We start from the raw sequence: 25878 nt of genomic DNA on the forward strand, positions 1-25878 counted from the left end.
CAACAGGATAATGACACCAAAACAAATACACAAATTCTTCTTTCTTTTTGCCGTTTTATTACTGAACTCTATAAAATTGTTGTACTGATTAATTTTAAAATCACAAAATACACAACATTTAAATTTTAATATATGACACATAATATTATATATATATTTATATATATATATGTACATCGGAAAAACCACATGACATATAAAACAATAGACACGTTCATTGGGCATCAGTTCAGAATAACCAAAAATAATAATAAAAATAATAATAAAAACACAAGTGCTTCTTTTAATATTAAAAAAAAAATGACAGCTATATAAACATATTAATATCTGAGCAAACTTTAAAAAACACTGGGGGTGGGGGGAGGGAGGAGCATACTTTACTAAATAACAATTATTTCACAACCAGAGGGGCAAAAACTTTATACTAAACTTCTATCTGAAATATAAAAAAATAATAAAATAATGCTTAGAATAGTTTATTAGATGGGGCGGGGAGGGGGCGGGGGCGGGGCTTGGGCGGGGGCAATGTCAGTGAATGGTGCAGAGGAAACTTTCGAGAATAAAAATTGAGTTTCAAAGTGCTTAATCTGCAAGTCTATTGCAGGACCATGGATGAGAGCTACTTTCCGGTCACGTTGTAGCAAAAAGGGTGTTTTTGAAGAAGCGTTGAAACGGGGCCGGCTGCGGAGTGAGGTGTGGGGGGGGGGAATAAAATATTGCAAATTATTATATATTCTATATCATATAAAACTATATATGTAAATCTATCCCGACACATGGAGGTGGAGCTCTGCACCCCCAACCTTGACCCTTAGAAATCCAGAGTAGTTCATGTAGTCCCTCGAAAGTTCATGAACTTTGGACATTACAAAAAAAATCATAACCAAGATCATACACCCAACCATAATAATTATTAATGATGAGAACCGGCCTACCAGAAAACCTAAAAATTCTTTGGTAAACTCTGGCACAAGATCTGCCTTTGAAGCTGGTCAATCACATTCACCAACGTTTTTAAAAAAAAATTCTAAATTTTGATAAAGTTTTCAAAATGCACATCTAGTAGGATTTCCTAATGGGTGAAGAACCTCAGTGCATATGGCCAGAGGATAGGATATTAACAATTATAAGGAAGTGTAAGACCAGCCAACCAGAAGATCTAACATTTCTTTGGTAGACTCAAAGCCTGGCATGATATGTGATCACGTTCCTGCCTCTGCCTCGAACACATTAATCATTATCAAAAATGTAAAATATCTTTAAAATTAATTTTAAAAAAGTTGGCCAAGTGCACCTGTTTTTTAATTTTATAGTCGAATTTCCCAATGGATGAAGAACTTCATTGGCTATGACCAGATCAAAAGACATGATCAATTATCAGTGTAGAGACCACCAAACCTAAGAATTCTTTGGTAGTGTCCACACGTGGTCCAGAAGTGGCCTGTTCATATCATCATTCTCAATACTTCTTGTAGGATGAAGGTGAGTGTAAATGAGTCCATTAAAACTTCAAAAATGTATAAAGATGAAAAAGTTGGCCAACTGGTTGGCTCTTGTTCTTGAGGCTTGTAGTAGGATTTCCTGGTAGGTGAAGGACTGCACCAGATATAACCAGAGAAGATGACATTAACAATTATCGGTAAGTGTATGGTTCTGGTTGTGACTTTTTGGAAAACTGTAAGAGGACACTTTCTCTTGGCACATGTGTACGGTTGTAGAGAAGGACTATGTCTATGATACAACTGAAAGCCATTGGGCCTGACATGAAGAACCCCCCCAGCTTCATAGAGTGAATAAATAGTATATAAATAATACACAGGGTAGCATAAAAGCTGCACTCCAGTGACTGCTATTTTTCCATCTAACCCCATTACTATGAGATTTATTTAGCTTATCCCATAACCAAATATCCACGTACATATGAATCCAGACTAACAAAGCAATGACGTCACCGAGAAGACTTGGAAATACTTAAGTCTTTGTCCCAAAAAGATAGAAAATGTCTTTTAAAATTCTCGATAATTTTTGGAGGGGACTATGTGTGTGTGTTTTTTTTGGGAACATTCCCTAATATCTAAATACAGGTATTCCTGAATGTAGCAATCGCACGTTCTTCAAACTCAAAAACAGCAGATACCACGTCCGGAAAATTGTATCTCGAAGTGAAATCTTAATAATCTGCAAGCCTCTTGCATATGGATTACCCTGTTACGACTCAATATTTTGGTTACAATTTTTGGGGTTGCACATCCAAGGACATGTCATGTGTCTGCAGAACGGTCTTCTACTAGTAATGTCTTACAAAAACGTTGTAGCAAAATCTACGTGTAGATGACAAGAAGGGAAAGGCCAATTAAAGAACATAAATAGGAATGTTGTAGAGGTGAGAAATGCAGATCACCGGGTCATGGCTGGTGGGCGGCTTCGAGGGGAAATATACTGGCCTACCTGAAAAGAGTGTAAATAAGACCCTAAAGGGACCCCGTCATGTTGAAAATACAGTTCAGTCTACAGGTAGCATGTTGTCCATGCTGGGTGTAGCCCATGGGGCAGTTCTAGAAGGAGCATAGACATGAATAAATGAGAAGTTGAATTTCTCTGCTATCTCACCCTGTATTCTCCATGTGACACATGCCCTTTATGGGTCAGTTAAGGCACTCGCCTCTAAGTTTAGAGATCTTGAATTTTTTTAGATTTGCTACATGTATATTTACATTTACTACTCTATCGCTCCCAGCAGAATTGACCTCCTTGAGTGTCTCCCATCACATCTATTATGACAGAAGATATAGGAAAGTCAGGAAATATTGGAATCAAAAACTTGACAAGAATAGACTGCAGACCACTTGCCCCAACCATGGTAATCACCAAAGTGCTAAAATGGGATCGGGGGAGGGGGGAGACCTATCAGTGGTGTCCACCTTTAGCTTCATCTTATTGGAAAGAACATTCTGTGCCTCCAGTGATTTGGCTGGGTCCTGCATCTTTCCGTTCTTGACCACCATGGTTTTTATAGAAACTGCTATCCCTCCATCAAATCATATGTCGGTCCGTCACAACACAAAGCTTTAGTCACAAAGCTCTTTTTAGACGATACAATAAGGCAGGTCTAGAAACAACAGTAGGAAAACCCTGGCATCCCTGATTTGTGTAACACTGCACAAGCTTTTAGAGCAAAAAGCAACTTAAAGGGAAGGTCTCGTAAACAGCAGAAGACCATCCAAGAATCCCTCAATCAGGAGACCAACCAGCTTCCCAACAATCCTTCCATGAAGTCTTTCTCCAGCTGGGGTTCTCCACGTGTCCTTCTCTGCAGCAGGATTCATAAATACAAGGACCTGGATCCATTTTCATGTCACTTAAAGTATATATGTTTATATATATAAATCAAGCATCCCACAGAGATATATTCATGGTTTGGTGGCTCGGTATACTTGACTTGTATTATGGATACATTTGTCTTGGTCGTTACTCTGATTGTTGTGTGCTTATTTCCCATGTTGCCTTCTTCATGATGGTTCAACCAAGCAGAAATGAAGATACTGAAGACTACACTGTGGCCCCCAATATGGCTTCTGTCTCTGTCACAATTTCATTTTGGTTGGAATCAAGTCCATAAAATCTGACTTTCAGTTCGCCGGCCGGATGCACCACAGGTACTGGCATGATTTTTGGAAAAGTTCTGGTTGCCAGTTCAAACCTGCTCATGCTGGCCAATTCTATTGCCAAGGTCTTCAAGAAAAGTTTGGCCAATTGTTTGCCCAAGCAGTTCCGTACTCCACCACCAAACGGCAAATAATGGAATCTGCCATCTTTGTCTTCTGTACGATCCTGCCCGAAGCGATCAGGGTCGAAGACATCAACGTTCTTGAAGACTGGAGCAGTGTCGTGGGTGTCTCTGATGCTGTACAAAACACTCCATCCTTTTGGAATTTGGAAACCCTGTGGACGGAGACAACAAATTGCTCTTGTTAGACTAGTCCCTGATATGGTCCTCAGATTGCACAATGTTATCATATATACCTAGGGGGTGCGTTAACACTCTATAAGTGATAAAGACACACATGCAGCCAGTGTTAAGTATTGTCCCTGGAGAGACGTGTTGTTCTACCTGTTACTATACCTTGGTTACAGGTAATGTTTTATGTTCCAAGATTACAGCTGAGAGTCATCCATAGGCTACAGAACCACTCAAAGCAGAGAGCTAAGAGCACAGCAGTGTGTGGACACACCAAAAGGGTCAATACCTAAAAATGCCTGAATTCATAACATAACATAGCCCTGATCCTATCAGCTCAAGAAAATGGAAGAAGCTGTGAAGAGAACAGGAGGAGTTGGAGGGCGCTCCATACTGGTCATGTGAGAAGATATACTATTAAGATGCTATTATTGTCCGTGTTACTTACATCCAACTCAAAGGTTTGCAGCACCGTCCTGTAGCCCCCTGAGATGGGAGTGAAGAGCCTCAGCAGCTCCTTAATGACACAGTCCAGGTAATGCAGACTACTGATGGTATCCACACGTAGCGCCCCCTCACAGACGCAACCATTATGGAGGATGCCGTTTCCTCGAAGCTCTTCCCTCAACTTTTCCAAGACGGCTGGATGCTTTAGAAGCTGCATTATGAGCGAGGTGCTGGCACTCGCAGTGGTGGCATAAGCTGCAAATATCAGCTCCAAGGTAGCATCCTGTGTAAAAAGAAAAGCGTTAAGTAAACGATATCTCAGAGACAAAACATCTAACGCAGGTTGTCTACAATGTGGCGGCCTGACGATGGAGACAAGCTTTCAAAGAAATCACCCCCCCCCCCCATCTGGCTGGCATTCAACAAACAGTCGAGATACTTGGCACGGAAACCAGTTTGGAAAAACAGCCAAATTGTCCGAGTAGGATTCCGGAACATGTAATTGATTTATGGTGTCTGCCATCACCGCCATATGATGTAACCAGATCTGAATCCAGCATTGTGAGCTAATCTCCTGCCCTTCTTGAGAAACATATGAGGGAAGAACGAGCAGGATGTCTTCCTTCCAGCCGATGTGCCTCACGAGGAGGGGAGCAGTAGTGAGCGTGTGAGGATTACCGGGATAATCTGAGCCATTAAGTCACGCTTACACGGGTTCTGAAGATACATTAACCACATTTGACTGGTGACTTCATGCTGCAGAAGCAGTGAAAACCCTCAACAATATAATGTCCATCAATACTGACTTCATCTTTTGGATCAGAAAAAACAGAAATCTTAACATTTGCCAAAATATTCCATTGGTTCCATGCACAATGCACCGTTTCAGAATGGACCCCAATGATTGCACACCACTGAGAAGTAAAGGAGAAAATAATTGCCCCCCATTCATATGGGCCATGTATGTGTACTGAGAGGGTCATCTAGAGAGGGTTTTCTGGCAGTCCTATTCAAAGGACTAAATTATTGGCCAGTTGAGTTCCAACATCTTAATCCTCACCTCCAAAGGATATTTGGTTGGACTCAAACTGATTAAACTGAACCATCAAAACCAGTGGATTTAGAGAGTTTCCATCTGATGTGTATGGGTGGCTTTAAACATAATGGAATATTCGACCAATCAGGTTCCTACAAAGTAACATAGTGGTCCCAGAAAAAAAAATGGTGTCACCTATTTATAGAAGAGATGAAGAATGTCTGATGTCTAGTGCCCCCACCAATCATGAGAAGGATGTCTGTTTTTCTCCTGCCATTGATGGCCATGTCCAGTGCTCAGCTATCCCCTTTACTCCTAGACTTTTCTCCATTCAAGCAGAAGGGGGTGTAGAACAAGTGCTTGACCATGACCCCAAAATTGATTGAGAGTGTCCTTTACAGAATGAACCATCCAACCGTTGTGTTGGAATTGGATCTGCAGGTTTTCTCCTGAACTCTGCATCAATTAGAAATGAGGGGACAGGGGGACTACCAAACTCTAAATTAATTATGAATGGAGGAACTTGAAGTTGCAGAAGTGGTATTAATTAATAGGAGGGGGCTGCTGAATATTGTATTAATTAATATAGAAAGTTATTGAAGACTATATTAATAAGGGGGGCTGCTATGCTCCATATTAATTAGCAGGGAGGCTGTACTACATATTATTTGATGGGGGTTCTGTTATGCTACATTTAATTAATGGGGGTATTGCAATAGATTTAGTTAATTAGGGGGTGCTGTTCTACTTATTAATTTCTGCGGGGCTGTTGGGATGATGCTGACACTGAATATGAATTAATGAGGGAGTGCCGGTGTTAAACATAAATTAATTAGGGCCACTGTGACTGTGGTATCTTTAGGGGAGTAGTGTGGATATGAATGGAGCAGAAGAACCAGGCCGCAATCCTAATCCAGATCCACCGGGACCCTCTTGTTAAGTCACTGTGTGTAGGACCACTATTTTCAGGATCAGAAGGACACCTTCATGACCTCTACCATAGATACCTTATACGTTATTTTGGTGGGACAACCCTTTTAATTGACTTCTGCTTGATGTTTATAGATTTGTTCTATATAATACAATCATCATACATAATACTCTCAGGTATTGTCCACATTCCCTGGTATTTCTCTGGTAAATGTCTTTTCATTGGCCATCCCTTACCTTGAGCTCCTGCATAGTCAACTCATTGCCATGCTCCTTCCCGCTCTCGATCAGGACATCCAGAGCGTCCGTATAGTCTTTCCCTTGCGTGTTCTGTAGCTTCTCCTGAATAGCTTTTTCTAGGCCTTTCAGAAGAGTCTCTCGAGCTCTAATACCCTGACGAAGAGAAGGAACATGACAGTCGGTCCAAGAAGTAAACAAATGAGCAGATATGGGATATTTTTCTATCTTGAGTCGTTAGACTGGGTGACATTGACCCCGTGTAACAATATGAAACAGATATTTAGGAACAACCAATGTCTCCTAGACATGGACCTCAAACCTTCTCTGTGTAATTTCGAAGTTAAGACCTTCAAGCTTTGTGACCAAGTTAACCAAACCAAGTGTGTTCATGAGGGACAAGTGTTGAATCACAATCTCCACTCAATTAGAAGACCTTGCCTGTAAAACTAGAGTTCTACCTTTCACGCAAAGTTCTGAGATATGGTAAAGAGCAAATAGGACAACCAATGGAAAGAAGGTTATGGGGGAATTGGAGTACAAGAAAAGGTTCTAAGAGGAGAAGGTTGATATTATGGACAAATTTGAGAGGTTCTTGTAGGTTGGACTTGATAGACCTTTGTCTTTCGTCAAGTTAATAATCTATTCAGCTTTGTATCCTTGTAGTGAGTAGTTTCTCTGAACTTATCACCCTGACACGCAGTCTCTAGTGCCAGGTAACGTGATGCCACAGTCTTCTCGGTAAGCGATTTACGAGATGTGAAAAATGATGCCGTGTATTTCTAGCGCTGCCCTAAAGCCCATTAAAGGTGAGGAATAAAGCACAAAATGTCTCCAGGTACTAAGACATATGAGGCTTTCCCCTTCATCATAAATTAAAGAAGAATTAATTGGCTTCACCTGTTACTCATGAGCAAGGAATGAGGTCTCACATAGACATCTCAGGCTCAGCTGTTTTTCACAGGTAATAGTTGGAGATAATGAGATTTCAGGACGAGATTCTTAATTAAACAAGGACCTGGAATCCATATAAATTTTGTAATCACACATACGATCTGGAAGCCCGGAATTTCAAATGCACATAATATGTGGAATCTAGGACATACGTAAGACTTGGAATCTATTATGAAATGTTTTTTAAACTATACCAGAAATCATAAAATACCTGGAACCATGAACATACACAAGACCAGAAATCTACGGCACACAGAACACCTGGAATCAAGGACTAACTAAGCGATTTAGAAGTCTGGTCAAGATTACAGGTCTCATGATGGATCTACATTCCAGTTCCAGATCTTATGTGTGCTCTTTGAAGTCTCATGTTTGTTCCAGATTCCAGGTACCATATTTGCTCTAGATTAATGGTCACGTGTGTGTTCCAGATTCCAGGTCTCAGGTGTGTTCCAGATTCCAGGTCTCAGGTGTGTTCCAGATTTCAGGTCTAATGAGTGTTCCAGATTCCAGGTCATGTGTGCTCTAGATTTCAGGTCTTGTGTGCTCTAAACTCCAGATCTCACGTGTGCCCTAAATTCTAGGTGTCGTCTGCTCCATATTTTAATTTTGGAATTTTTTGGGATCACTTAAGAAATTAAACACAAAAAAATCTGGGAACCTAGAAGACACCATGTCTTAGTGCCAAAGTAGTAATGTTTAGAAGATGAGATTGACCTAAAAGGACCCTTACCCTTCGGTAACCACTGAATGGCAGATCCACCGGCAGAGAGAACACATTCTCAACAAATTGTTGGAACACCTGGAACAGATGGTTGAGTTCCTCATCAGAAAGTCTGAATCCTAGAAGGACCCGGATGGCCATACGAAAAGTCAACTTCTGTGCCTCACAGTAGACGCTGATAGACCCTGGGTGACTGCTCCAGACCCTCAAGGTGTCTTGGATCACCAGCTGTATTTTTGGAAGGTAGGTCTCCAGAGCCTCGTGGCTGAATATTTTGGAGAAGACCTATGAATGACAAATGATGTGACCATAAGTGACATTTTCTGGATACTTAAGACTTATTTATAGCAGAGAAGACACAAGCAAGATCAACATCGAGGTCTGGAACATCTACTACACCGGCCGACTGCCAAGTCTAGCACAGGCGTAGCGTTCCTACACGGTTGCTTGGTAACCACTTAGCTTGAATCCAACATACGCGTGGGGCTCCTTGTGCCAAAGTAAAGTTCAGCTTCTTAAAACATGACTGACCAAGAGTGGAAGAGCGGAATACGACAGGATATTTGTCAGTCTGAACTCGTAAGAAACATAAGCAATGTATGAATTGAAGAATTTCCCCGCAGTCAGTAAATGTAAGACTTTCCTGGCTCCGGCCATATTTTCACAATACTCCTGTTTACCGAGGTTTGGTCAGATATCATGTCTGTCCTGTCCATAATAGAGGGATCGCAGTAGTCAGTGACTAAACCTTTCCATGAGCTTCTCCGACACTGAGGAATACCCTCTAGACCCTCCTATAAACCCGTATCATAGAGATGACCCCTCTATGTGAACTGATGCTACAATACTTATAGTTACTCGCTTGCCTTTTATACATACGACCAGCCAGGCGCTTTGTGTAAAATACAAGCAGTGCACCCCCTACTGTACACTAGAGGTACTGCGTCCATGAAAACCCACAAACCACCAATCTCAGTCTCAGTCGGATATATTGGATTAGTCAGTTCTAAATTCTATGTATAATACTCTGGTGTATATGATGGGGGTAGTCAGAGTATTATACATAGGTGTATATGATGGGGGTAGTCAGACTACCCCCATTATATACACCTATGTATAATACTCTGACCACCCCCATCATATACACCAATGTATAATACTCTGACTACCCCCATCATATACACCAATGTATAATACTCTGACCACCCCCATCATATGCACCAATGTATAATACTCTGACTACCCCCATCATATACACCAATGTATAATACTCTGACCACCCCCATCATATGCACCAATGTATAATACTCTGACCACCCCCATCATATGCACCAATGTATAATACTCTGACTACCCCCATCATATACACCAATGTATAATACTCTGACTACCTCCATCATATACACCAATGTATAATACTCTGACTACCCCCATCATATACACCAATGTATAATACTCTGACTACCTCCATCATATACACCAATGTATAATACTCTGACTACCTCCATCATATGCACCAATGTATAATACTCTGACTACCCCCATCATATACACCAATGTATAATACTCTGACTACCCCCATCATATACACCTATGTATAATACTCTGACTACCCCCATCATATACACCTATGTATAATACTCTGACTACCCCCATCATATACATCAATGTATAATACTCTGACTACCCCCATCATATACACCTATGTATAATACTCTGACTACCCCCATCATATACACCAATGTATAATACTCTGACTACCCCCATCATATACACCAATGTATAATACTCTGACTACCCCCATCATATACACCTATGTATAATACTCTGACTACCTCCATCATATACACCTATGTATAATACTCTGACTACCCCCATCATATACACCAATGTATAATACTCTGACTACCCCCATCATATACACCAATGTATAATACTCTGACTACCCCCATCATATACACCAATGTATAATACTCTGACTACCCCCATCATATACACCAATGTATAATACTCTGACTACCCCCATCATATACACCAATGTATAATACTCTGATTACCCCCATCATATACACCTATGTATAATACTCTGACTACCCCCATCATATACACCAATGTATAATACTCTGACTACCCCCATCATATACACCAATGTATAATACTCTGACTACCCCCATCATATGCACCAATGTATAATACTCTGACTACCCCCATCATATACACCAATGTATAATACTCTGACTACCTCCATCATATACACCAATGTATAATACTCTGACTACCCCCATCATATACACCAATGTATAATACTCTGACTACCTCCATCATATACACCAATGTATAATACTCTGACTACCTCCATCATATGCACCAATGTATAATACTCTGACTACCCCCATCATATACACCAATGTATAATACTCTGACTACCCCCATCATATACACCTATGTATAATACTCTGACTACCCCCATCATATACACCTATGTATAATACTCTGACTACCCCCATCATATACATCAATGTATAATACTCTGACTACCCCCATCATATACACCTATGTATAATACTCTGACTACCCCCATCATATACACCAATGTATAATACTCTGACTACCCCCATCATATACACCAATGTATAATACTCTGACTACCCCCATCATATACACCTATGTATAATACTCTGACTACCTCCATCATATACACCTATGTATAATACTCTGACTACCCCCATCATATACACCAATGTATAATACTCTGACTACCCCCATCATATACACCAATGTATAATACTCTGACTACCCCCATCATATACACCAATGTATAATACTCTGACTACCCCCATCATATACACCTATGTATAATACTCTGACTACCTCCATCATATACACCTATGTATAATACTCTGACTACCCCCATCATATACACCAATGTATAATACTCTGACTACCCCCATCATATACACCAATGTATAATACTCTGACTACCCCCATCATATACACCTATGTATAATACTCTGACTACCTCCATCATATACACCTATGTATAATACTCTGACTACCCCCATCATATACACCAATGTATAATACTCTGACTACCCCCATCATATACACCAATGTATAATACTCTGACTACCCCCATCATATACACCAATGTATAATACTCTGACTACCTCCATCATATGCACCAATGTATAATACTCTGACTACCCCCATCACATACACCAATGTATAATACTCTGACTACCCCCATCATATACACCAATGTATAATACTCTGACCACCCCCATTATATACACCAATGTATAACACTCTGACTACCTCCATCATATACACTAATGTATAATACTCTGACTACCTCCATCATATACACCAATGTATAATACTCTGACTACCTCCATCATATACACCAATGTATAATACTCTGACCACCCCCATCATATGCACCAATGTATAATACTCTGACTACCCCCATCATATACACCAATGTATAATACTCTGACTACCTCCATCATATACACCAATGTATAATACTCTGACTACCCCCATCATATACACCAATGTATAATACTCTGACTACCTCCATCATATACACCAATGTATAATACTCTGACTACCCCATCATATACACCAATGTATAATACTCTGACTACCCCCATCATATACACTAATGTATAATACTCTGACTACCTCCATCATATACACCTATGTATAATACTCTGACCACCCCCATCATATACACCAATGTATAATACTCTGACTACCTCCATCATATACACCAATGTATAATACTCTGACTACCCCCATCATATACACCTATGTAAAATACTCTGACTACCCCCATCATATGCACCAATGTATAATACTCTGACTACCCCCATCATATACACCTATGTATAATACTCTGACTACCCCCATCATATACACCACTGTATAATACTCTGACTACCCCCATCATATACACCTATGTATAATACTCTGACTACCCCCATCATATACACCAATGTATAATACTCTGACTACCCCCATTATATACACCAATGTATAATACTCTGACTACCTCCATCATATACACCAATGTATAATACTCTGACTACCCCCATCATATACACCAATGTATAATACTCTGACTACCCCCATCATATGCACCTATGTATAATACTCTGACTACCTCCATCATATACACCTATGTATAATACTCTGACTACCCCATCATATACACTAATGTATAATACTCTGACTACCCCCATCACATACACCTATGTATAATATTCTGACTACCCCCATCATATACACTAATGTATAATACTCTGACTACCCCCATCATATACACCAATGTATAATACTCTGACTACCTCCATCATATACACCAATGTATAATACTCTGACTACCCCCATCATATACACTAATGTATAATACTCTGACTACCCCCATCATATGCACCTATGTATAATACTCTGACTACCTCCATCATATACACCTATGTATAATACTCTGACTACCCCATCATATACACTAATGTATAATACTCTGACTACCCCCATCACATACACCTATGTATAATATTCTGACTACCCCCATCATATACACTAATGTATAATACTCTGACTACCCCCATCATATACACCAATGTATAATACTCTGACTACCCCCATCATATGCACCAATGTATAATACTCTGACTACCCCCATCATATACACCAATGTATAATACTCTGACTACCCCCATCATATACACTAATGTATAATACTCTGACTACCTCCATCATATACATCAATGTATAATACTCTGACTACCCCCATCATATACACCAATGTATAATACTCTGACTACCCCCATCATATGCACCAATGTATAATACTCTGACTACCCCCATCATATACATCAATGTATAATACTCTGACTACCCCCATCATATACACCAATGTATAATACTCTGACTACCCCCATCATATGCACCAATGTATAATACTCTGACTACCCCCATCATATACACTAATGTATAATACTCTGACTACCTCCATCATATACACCTATGTATAATACTCTGACTACCCCATCATATACACCAGTGTATAATACTCTGACTACCCCCATCATATACACTAATGTATAATACTCTGACTACCTCCATCATATACACCTATGTATAATACTCTGACTACCCCATCATATACACCAATGTATAATACTCTGACTACCCCCATCATATACACCAATGTATAATACTCTGACTACCTCCATCATATACACCAATGTATAATACTCTGACTACCTCCATCATATACACCAATGTATAATACTCTGACTACCCCCATCATATACACCAATGTATAATACTCTGACCACCCCCATCATATACACCAATGTATAATACTCTGACTACCCCCATCATATACACCAATGTATAATACTCTGACTACCCCCATCATATACACCAATGTATAATACTCTGACTTACCCCCATCATATACACCAATGTATAATACTCTGACTTACCCCCATCATATACACCGATGTATAATACTCTGACCACCCCCATCATATACACCGATGTATAATACTCTGACCACCCCCATCATATACACCAATGTATAATACTCTGACTACCTCCATCATATACACCAATGTATAAAATTCTGACTACCCCCATCATATACACTAATGTATAATACTCTGACTACCCCCATCATATACATCAATGTATAATACTCTGACTACATCCATCATATACACCAATGTATAATACTCTGACTACCCCCATCATATACACCTATGTATAATACTCTGACTACCCCCATCATATACACCAATGTATAATACTCTGACTACCCCCATCATTTACACCAATGTATAATACTCTGACTACCCCCATCATATACACCAATGTATAATACTCTGACTACCCCCATCATATACACCAATGTATAATACTCTGACTACCCCCATCATTTACACCAATGTATAATACTCTGACTACCTCCATCATATACACCAATGTATAATACTCTGACTTACCCCCATCATATACACCAATGTATAATACTCTGACTTACCCCCATCATATACACCGATGTATAATACTCTGACCACCCCCATCATATACACCAATGTATAATACTCTGACTACCTCCATCATATACACCTATGTATAATACTCTGACTACCCCCATCATATACACCAATGTATAATACTCTGACTACCCCCATCATATACACCAATGTATAATACTCTGACTACCCCCATCATATACACCTATGTATAATACTCTGACTACCCCCATCATATACACCAATGTATAATACTCTGACTACCCCCATCATATACACCTATGTATAATACTCTGACTACCCCCATCATATACACCAATGTATAATACTCTGACTACCCCCATCATATACACCTATGTATAATACTCTGACTACCCCCATCATATACACCTATGTATAATACTCTGACTACCCCCATCATATACACCTATGTATAATACTCTGACTACCCCCATCATATACACCAATGTATAATACTCTGACTACCCCCGTCAAATACACCAATGTATAATACTCTGACTACCTCCATCATATACACCTATGTATAATACTCTGACTACCCCCATCATATACACCAATGTATAATACTCTGACTACCCCCATCATATACACCAATGTATAATACTCTGACCACCCCCATCATATACACCAATGTATAATACTCTGACTACCCCCATCATATACACCAATGTATAATACTCTGACTACCCCCATCATATACACCAATGTATAATACTCTGACTTACCCCCATCATATACACCAATGTATAATACTCTGACTTACCCCCATCATATACACCGATGTATAATACTCTGACCACCCCCATCATATACACCGATGTATAATACTCTGACCACCCCCATCATATACACCAATGTATAATACTCTGACTACCTCCATCATATACACCAATGTATAAAATTCTGACTACCCCCATCATATACACTAATGTATAATACTCTGACTACCCCCATCATATACATCAATGTATAATACTCTGACTACATCCATCATATACACCAATGTATAATACTCTGACTACCCCCATCATATACACCTATGTATAATACTCTGACTACCCCCATCATATACACCAATGTATAATACTCTGACTACCCCCATCATTTACACCAATGTATAATACTCTGACTACCCCCATCATATACACCAATGTATAATACTCTGACTACCTCCATCATATACACCAATGTATAATACTCTGACTTACCCCCATCATATACACCAATGTATAATACTCTGACTTACCCCCATCATATACACCAATGTATAATACTCTGACCACCACCATCATATACACCAATGTATAATACTCTGACTACCCCCATCATATACACCAATGTATAATACTCTGACTACCCCCATCATATACACCAATGTATAATACTCTGACTACCCCCATCATTTACACCAATGTATAATACTCTGACTACCCCCATCATATACACCAATGTATAATACTCTGACTACCCCCATCATATACACCAATGTATAATACTCTGACTACCCCCATCATTTACACCAATGTATAATACTCTGACTACCTCCATCATATACACCAATGTATAATACTCTGACTTACCCCCATCATATACACCAATGTATAATACTCTGACTTACCCCCATCATATACACCGATGTATAATACTCTGACCACCCCCATCATATACACCAATGTATAATACTCTGACTACCTCCATCATATACACCTATGTATAATACTCTGACTACCCCCATCATATACACCAATGTATAATACTCTGACTACCCCCATCATATACACCAATGTATAATACTCTGACTACCCCCATCATATACACCTATGTATAATACTCTGACTACCCCCATCATATACACCAATGTATAATACTCTGACTACCCCCATCATATACACCTATGTATAATACTCTGACTACCCCCATCATATACACCAATGTATAATACTCTGACTACCCCCATCATATACACCTATGTATAATACTCTGACTACCCCCATCATATACACCTATGTATAATACTCTGACTACCCCCATCATATACACCTATGTATAATACTCTGACTACCCCCATCATATACACCTATGTATAATACTCTGACTACCCCCATCATATACACCTATGTATAATACTCTGACTACCCCCATCATATACACCAATGTATAATACTCTGACTACCCCCATCATATACACCAATGTATAATACTCTGACTTACCCCCATCATATACACCAATGTATAATACTCTGACTTACCCCCATCATATACACCGATGTATAATACTCTGACCACCCCCATCATATACACCGATGTATAATACTCTGACCACCCCCATCATATACACCAATGTATAATACTCTGACTACCTCCATCATATACACCAATGTATAAAATTCTGACTACCCCCATCATATACACTAATGTATAATACTCTGACTACCCCCATCATATACATCAATGTATAATACTCTGACTACATCCATCATATACACCAATGTATAATACTCTGACTACCCCCATCATATACACCTATGTATAATACTCTGACTACCCCCATCATATACACCAATGTATAATACTCTGACTACCCCCATCATTTACACCAATGTATAATACTCTGACTACCCCCATCATATACACCAATGTATAATACTCTGACTACCTCCATCATATACACCAATGTATAATACTCTGACTTACCCCCATCATATACACCAATGTATAATACTCTGACTTACCCCCATCATATACACCGATGTATAATACTCTGACCACCCCCATCATATACACCAATGTATAATACTCTGACTACCTCCATCATATACACCTATGTATAATACTCTGACTACCCCCATCATATACACCTATGTATAATACTCTGACTACCCCCATCATATACACCAATGTATAATACTCTGACTACCCCCATCATATACACCTATGTATAATACTCTGACTACCCCCATCATATACACCTATGTATAATACTCTGACTACCCCCGTCAAATACACCAATGTATAATACTCTGACTACCTCCATCATATACACCTATGTATAATACTCTGACTACCCCCATCATATACACCTATGTATAATACTCTGACTACCCCCATCATATACACCAATGTATAATACTCTGACTACCCCCATCATATACACCTATGTATAATACTCTGACTACCCCCATCATATACACCTATGTATAATACTCTGACTACCCCCGTCAAATACACCAATGTATAATACTCTGACTACCTCCATCATATACACCTATGTATAATACTCTGACTATCCCCATCATATACACCAATGTATAATACTCTGACTTACCCCCATCATATACACCAATGTATAATACTCTGACTTACCCCCATCATATACACCGATGTATAATACTCTGACCACCCCCATCATATACACCTATGTATAATACTCTGACTACCTCCATCATATACACCAATGTATAATACTCTGACTACCTCCATCATATACACCTATGTATAATACTCTGACTACCCCCATCATATACACCTATGTATAATACTCTGACCACCCCCATCATATACACCAATGTATAATACTCTGACTACCTCCATCATATACACCTATGTATAATACTCTGACTACCCCCATCATATACACCTATGTATAATACTCTGACTACCCCCATCATATACACCAATGTATAATACTCTGACTACCCCCATCATATACACCTATGTATAATACTCTGACTACCCCCATCATATACACCTATGTATAATACTCTGACTACCCCCGTCAAATACACCAATGTATAATACTCTGACTACCCCCATCATATACACCTATGTATAATACTCTGACTACCCCCATCATATACACCAATGTATAATACTCTGACTACCCCCATCATATACACCTATGTATAATACTCTGACTACCCCCATCATATACACTAATGTATAATACTCTGACTACCCCCATCATATACACCAATGTATAATACTCTGACTACCCCCATCATATACACCAATGTATAATACTCTGACTACCTCCATCATATACACCTATGTATAATACTCTGACTACCCCCGTCAAATACACCAATGTATAATACTCTGACTACCTCCATCATATACACCTATGTATAATACTCTGACTACCTCCATCATATACACCTATGTATAATACTCTGACTACCCCCGTCAAATACACCAATGTATAATACTCTGACTACCTCCATCATATACACCTATGTATAATACTCTGACTACCCCCATCATATACACCAATGTATAATACTCTGACTTACCCCCATCATATACACCAATGTATAATACTCTGACTACCCCCATCATATACACCAATGTATAATACTCTGACTACCTCCATCATATACACCTATGTATAATACTCTGACTACCCCCGTCAAATACACCAATGTATAATACTCTGACTACCTCCATCATATACACCTATGTATAATACTCTGACTACCCCCATCATATACACCAATGTATAATACTCTGACTTACCCCCATCATATACACCAATGTATAATACTCTGACTTACCCCCATCATATACACCGATGTATAATACTCTGACCACCCCCATCATATACACCTATGTATAATACTCTGACTACCTCCATCATATACACCAATGTATAATACTCTGACTACCTCCATCATATACACCTAGGTATAATACTCTGACTACCCCCATCATATACACCAATGTATAATACTCTGACTTACCCCCATCATATACACCAATGTATAATACTCTGACCACCCCCATCATATGCACCAATGTATAATACTCTGACTACCTCCATCATATACACCTATGTATAATACTCTGACTACCCCCATCACATACACCTATGTATAATACTCTGACTACATCCATCATATACACCAATGTATAATACTCTGACTACCCCCTTGATATACACCAATGTATAATACTCTGACTACCCCCATCATATACACCAATGTATAATACTCTGACTACCCCCATCATATACACCTATGTATAATACTCTGACTACCCCCATCATATACACCTATGTATAATACTCTGACTACCCCCATCATATACACCTATGTATAATACTCTGACTACCCCCATCATATACACCTATGTATAATACTCTGACTACCCCCATCATATACACCAATGTATAATACTCTGACTACCCCCATCATATACACCTATGTATAATACTCTGACTACCCCCATCATATACACCTATGTATAATACTCTGACTACCCCCATCATATGCACCTATGTATAATACTCTGACTACCCCCATCATATACACCAATGTATAATACTCTGACTACCCCCATCATATGCACCTATGTATAATACTCTGACCACCCCCATCATATGCACCAATGTATAATACTCTGACCACCCCCATCATATACACCAATGTATAATACTCTGACTACCCCCATCATATACACCAATGTATAATACTCTGACTACCCCCATCATATACACCAATGTATAATACTCTGACTACCCCCATCATATACACCTATGTATAATACTCTGACTTACCCCCATCATATACACCAATGTATAATACTCTGACTACCCCCATCATATACACCAATGTATAATACTCTGACTTACCCCCATCATATACACCAATGTATAATACTCTGACTACCCCCATTATATACACCAATGTATAATACTCTGACTACCCCCATCATATACACCTATGTATAATACTCTGACTACCTCCATCATATACACCTATGTATAATACTCTGACTACCCCCATCATATACACCAATGTATAATACTCTGACTACCTCCATCATATACACCAATGTATAATACTCTGACTACCCCCATTATATACACCAATGTATAATACTCTGACTACCCCCATCATATACACCAATGTATAATACTCTGACTACCCCCATTATATACACCAATGTATAATACTCTGACTACCCCCATCATATACACCAATGTATAATACTCTGACTACCTCCATCATATACACCAATGTATAATACTCTGACTACCCCCATCATATACACCAATGTATAATACTCTGACTACCCCCATCATATACACCAATGTTTAATACTCTGACTTACCCCCATCATATACACCAATGTATAATACTCTGACTACCCCCATTATATACACCAATGTATAATACTCTGACTACCCCCATCATATACACCTATGTATAATACTCTGACTACCTCCATCATATACACCTATGTATAATACTCTGACTACCCCCATCATATACACCAATGTATAATACTCTGACTACCTCCATCATATACACCAATGTATAATACTCTGACTACCCCCATTATATACACCAATGTATAATACTCTGACTACCCCCATCATATACACCAATGTATAATACTCTGACTACCCCCATCATATACACCAATGTATAATACTCTGACTACCCCCATCATATACACCAATGTATAATACTCTGACTACCCCCATCATATACACCAATGTATAATACTCTGACTACCTCCATCATATACACCAATGTATAATACTCTGACTACCTCCATCATATACACCAATGTATAATACTCTGACTACCCCCATCATATACACTAATGTATAATACTCTGACTACCCCCATCATATACACCAATGTATAATACTCTGACTACCCCCATCATATACACCAATGTATAATACTCTGACTACCCCCATCATATACACCAATGTATAATACTCTGATTACCCCCATCATATACACCTATGTATAATACTCTGACTACCTCCATCATATACACTAATGTATAATACTCTGACTACCTCCATCATATACACCTATGTATAATACTCTGACTACCCCCATCATATACACCAATGTATAATACTCTGACTACCTCCATCATATACACCAATGTATAATACTCTGACTACCCCCATCATATACACCAATGTATAATACTCTGACTACCCCCATCATATACACCAATGTATAATACTCTGACTACCCCCATCATATACACCAATGTATAATACTCTGACTACCCCCATCATATACACCAATGTATAATACTCTGACTACCCCCATCATATACACCAATGTATAATACTCTGACTACCCCCATCATATACACCAATGTATAATACTCTGACTACCCCCATCATATACACCAATGTATAATACTCTGACTACCCCCATCATATACACCTATGTATAATACTCTGACTACCTCCATCATATACACCGATGTATAATACTCTGACTACCCCATCATATACACCAATGTATAATACTCTGACTACCCCCATCATATACACCAATGTATAATACTCTGACTACCCCCATCATATACACCAATGTATAATACTCTGACTACCCCCATCATATACACCAATGTATAATACTCTGACTACCCCCATCATATACACCAATGTATAATACTCTGACTACCCCCATCATATACACCTATGTATAATACTCTGACTACCTCCATCATATACACCGATGTATAATACTCTGACTACCCCATCATATACACCAATGTATAATACTCTGACTACCCCCATCATATACACCAATGTATAATACTCTGACTACCCCCATCATATACACCAATGTATAATACTCTGACTACCCCCATCATATACACCAATGTATAATACTCTGACTACCCCCATCATATACACCAATGTATAATACTCTGACTACCCCCATCATATACACCAATGTATAATACTCTGACTACCCCCATCATATACACCTATGTATAATACTCTGACTACCTCCATCATATACACCGATGTATAATACTCTGACTACCCCATCATATACACCTATGTATAATACTCTGACTACCCCCATCATATACACCGATGTATAATACTCTTACCACAGGACATCACTACACACTATTACACTGGGTACATGGGTCACTACAACCCCCAACATGACCCGACCACAAGACATCACTATACAATCTATTACACTGGGTACATGAAACACTACAACTCCCAACATCACCCGACCACATGTCATCACTATACAATCTATTACACCTGGTACATGAAACACTACAACTCCCAACATGGCCTGACCACAGGACATCACTATACAGTCTATTACACCTGGTACATGAAACACTACAACTCCCAACATGACCCGACCACAGAACATCACTATACAATCTAATACACCGGGTACATAAAACACTACAACTCCCAACATCACCCGAACACAGGACAACACTATACAATCTATTAAACTTGGTACATGAAACACTACAACTCCCAACATGCCCGGACCACAGAACATCACTATACAATCTATTACACTACGTACATGGAACACTACAGCTCCCAACATCACCCGACCACAGGACATCACTATACAATTTATTACTCTGGGTACATGGATCACTACAACCTCCAGTTTGACCGAATAATTAACCCTATTATTATATAAATCTAATACACTCTATACATAGAGCACTACAACCCCCATCAGAACTTGTCCCTTGCACTTGTGACGCTTTCTCGCTGTGCTATGTATAGGAGCGCTGTGAAGGCTGCACTGGGGATTGCCGCTTTAAGAGGCTGGTAAGGTGGGGTCCGCTCCCGGGTTACTGCAGTTCATCCAGCACGTGCCACAAGTAGCATACATGCAGCCGCTGGGGGGCCTTTAAGAGGGCTCCCAATTGTTTAGCCCTGGAGAGTCTGCAACTGGAGGGGAGCACCAGGGAAACCTTTAACCCCTTCTGTTCCAGCAGATAGGAAAGTCCCTGACAGCTTGTTAGGCGCCTCATAATTCATGTTCAGATTTGTGGCAGATTTTTATATTTTTATAGGGTTAGAAGGGTATGACCTCCTGAGCAGTGGGGGTCAGCAATCCCCTATCCATAACATATAGGATGTAGAACAGCCCTTTAAGCAGCCTCGTCCTCTCCTTATACCCAGCACAGACTTAGTACTTCTCACAGCTGAGACTTTGTAACAATTGTATCCGGTGTCGGTAGTCCTCAGGAGTCACAGTACAGAACCCTTACAAAGGGAACCTGTCAGCAGGTGTGAGGACATGCAGCCAGTGTTCTGTATTGTCCAGGAAGAGATGTGTTATAGGACCCCTGTGAATGCTGTTAGTAGCAGCAGGACTATGAAATATGGATTATATCTTCTCTAAGTGCTATGTGCTATGTAAATGAACTTTCTCTATACTTCCTCCTCTCTGTTGCCTGCTGTAGTATCCAACTAGAAGCCTGCTGCAGCTTTTAATTAGTGTAGATTGGAGGGAGCAGAGAGCACAGCAGTGTGAGGACCCTTCCCCAGTGCACCAAGTCAATCTCCGGCTCTAAAAGAAGAAGGGCAATTTTTTTACAGGGATAATATCTAAGACTGGCTGCAGAGAGGACAGAGCACAGCAGTGTGAGGACACGCCCCTAGTGCACTTGGAGAAGTTACATATTTCCATATTTCACAGTGATGCTGCTACTAAAAACATGCACAACATTATGACTACACATCTTTCCAGATACAATACCTAGCACTGACTGCTTGTCAAACCTGCTGACGGGTTCCCTTTTAGCCTAGCGATGAGACTGTCTTGCAACAGCCCGACCCCTGACCTCACATATTTTGTAATAATCCCTCTGCACATGTCCTTCCAGACATCATGTAGTACCTACCTTTCTCTTGTGCCGGTGGATGTCTCCGATAGAATTTGTCAGGCTGTTGGGCCCCAGTAACATGCGGGTGCTGCGGGGCCACTCTGCACTGACCAGGTGGTGCTCCCCCATTAGGATCTTCCGGACGTTATCAGCTCCTGTCACTCTGATGAGCGGACGGCCCAGAAGGTGAGTCTTGAAGACGCCGCCATATTTTTCTCTTCTAGAAGATTGAAAATTAGAGCCCTGAAGAAGACAGAAGACAGAAACAGTCATCAGGACGGAGGGTAAAATCAACGGAAACAGTCATCAGGAAGAAGGGAAAAATCAAAGGGAAACAGTCATCAGGACGGAGGGTAAAATCAGAGGGAAACAGTCATCAGGAAGGAGGGTAAAATCAGAGGGAAACAGTCATCAGGACGGAGGGTAAAATCATAGGGAAACAGTCATCAGGAGGATAAAATCAGAGGGAAACAGTCATCAGGAAGGAGGGTAAAATCAGAGGGAAACAGTCATCAGGACGGAGGGTAAAATCATAGGGAAACAGTCATCAGGAGGATAAAATCAGAGGGAAACAGTCATCAGGAAGGAGGGTAAAATCATAGGGAAACAGTCGTCAGGACGGAGGGTAAAATCTATGAGAAACAGTCATCAGGAAGGAGGGTAAAATCAGAGGGAAACAGTCATCAGGACGGAGGGTAAAAGCGAAGCTATAATAGTATAGTGATCATTATCATCACAGTTGGCCTGTAGAAGTAGTTACTATTACATCCCCTAGAGGGCGCTACAGATCTGCCAATTCCCTTAGGTTTGCTGGAATTTACAAAGAAATATGTTCCCTACATGTCAGTCGGGTTTGTGCAGTTTTCCACAACAAGAATCTGGTGCATTTTTCACCAGAAAAACTCTAGGATACAAATGTACAATGATAGAAGCAACAAAGTAACGTGTCAATTGCTGCAGCAGATTCCATGACAGTAATCAGTGCACGGAGCAGGACACGAGCCACGGGATGACTATGAAGGTGGGGAGCAGGACAGGAGCCACGTGATGACTACGAAGGTGCGGAGCAGGACACGAGCCACGTGATCACTATGAGGGTGCGGAGCAGGACACGAGCCACGTGATCACTATGAGGGTGCGTGCCACGTGATCACTATGAGGGTGCGGAGCAGGACAGGGGGCACGTGATCACTATGAGGGTTCGGTGCAGGACAGGAGCCACGGGATCACTATGAGGGTTCGGTGCAGGACAGGAGCCACGTGATGACTATGAGGGTGCGGAGCAGGACAGGAGCCACGTGATGACTACGAAGGTGCGGAGCAAGACAGGAGCCACGTGATCACTATGAGGGTGCGGAGCAGGACACGAGCCACGTGATCACTATGAGGGTGCGGAGCAGGACACGAGCCACGTGATCACTATGAGGGTTCGGTGCAGGACAGGAGCCACGTGATGACTACGAAGGTGAGGAGCAAGACAGGAGCCACATGATCACTATGAGGGTGCGGAGCAGGACAGGAGCCACGTGATGACTACGAAGGTGCAGAGCAGGACAGGAGCCACGTGATCACTATGAGGGTGCAGAGCAGGACAGGGGCCACGTGATCACTATGAGGGTGTGGAGGACAGGGGCCATGTGATCACTACGAGGGTGCAGCGCAGAACAGAAGCCACAAGATGACTATGAAGGTGCGGAGCAGGACAGGAGCCACGTGATCACTATGAGGGTGCGGAGCAGGACACGAGCCACGTGATCACTATGAGGGTGCGGAGCAGGACACGAGCCACGTGATCACTATGAGGGTGCGGAGCAGGACACGAGCCACGTGATCACTATGAGGGTGCGGAGCAGGACACGAGCCACGCGATCACTAT

At 40.4% G+C, this 25878-nt stretch overlaps 1 protein-coding gene across 1 annotated transcript in view; it reads right to left on the reverse strand.

Annotated features, from left to right (window-relative positions):
• Window positions 1-501: 501 nt before the first annotated feature.
• The window catches only part of CYP26B1 (cytochrome P450 family 26 subfamily B member 1), a 63130-nt gene continuing 37753 nt past the window's right edge, over window positions 502-25878 (reverse strand). The window contains exons 3-7 of the mRNA XM_072126391.1: window positions 24021-24245; window positions 8296-8571; window positions 6609-6764; window positions 4407-4688; window positions 502-3942 (exon numbers count right to left, since the gene is read on the reverse strand). Of these exons, the coding sequence (XP_071982492.1) occupies window positions 3550-3942; window positions 4407-4688; window positions 6609-6764; window positions 8296-8571; window positions 24021-24245 (1332 nt within the window). The 3' untranslated portion in view covers window positions 502-3549. The remainder of the gene's footprint in view (window positions 3943-4406; window positions 4689-6608; window positions 6765-8295; window positions 8572-24020; window positions 24246-25878) is intronic.

The sequence above is a fragment of the Engystomops pustulosus genome, chromosome 1, assembly GCF_040894005.1.
Source record: "Engystomops pustulosus chromosome 1, aEngPut4.maternal, whole genome shotgun sequence".
In the NCBI taxonomy this organism is placed as follows: domain Eukaryota; kingdom Metazoa; phylum Chordata; class Amphibia; order Anura; family Leptodactylidae; genus Engystomops; species Engystomops pustulosus.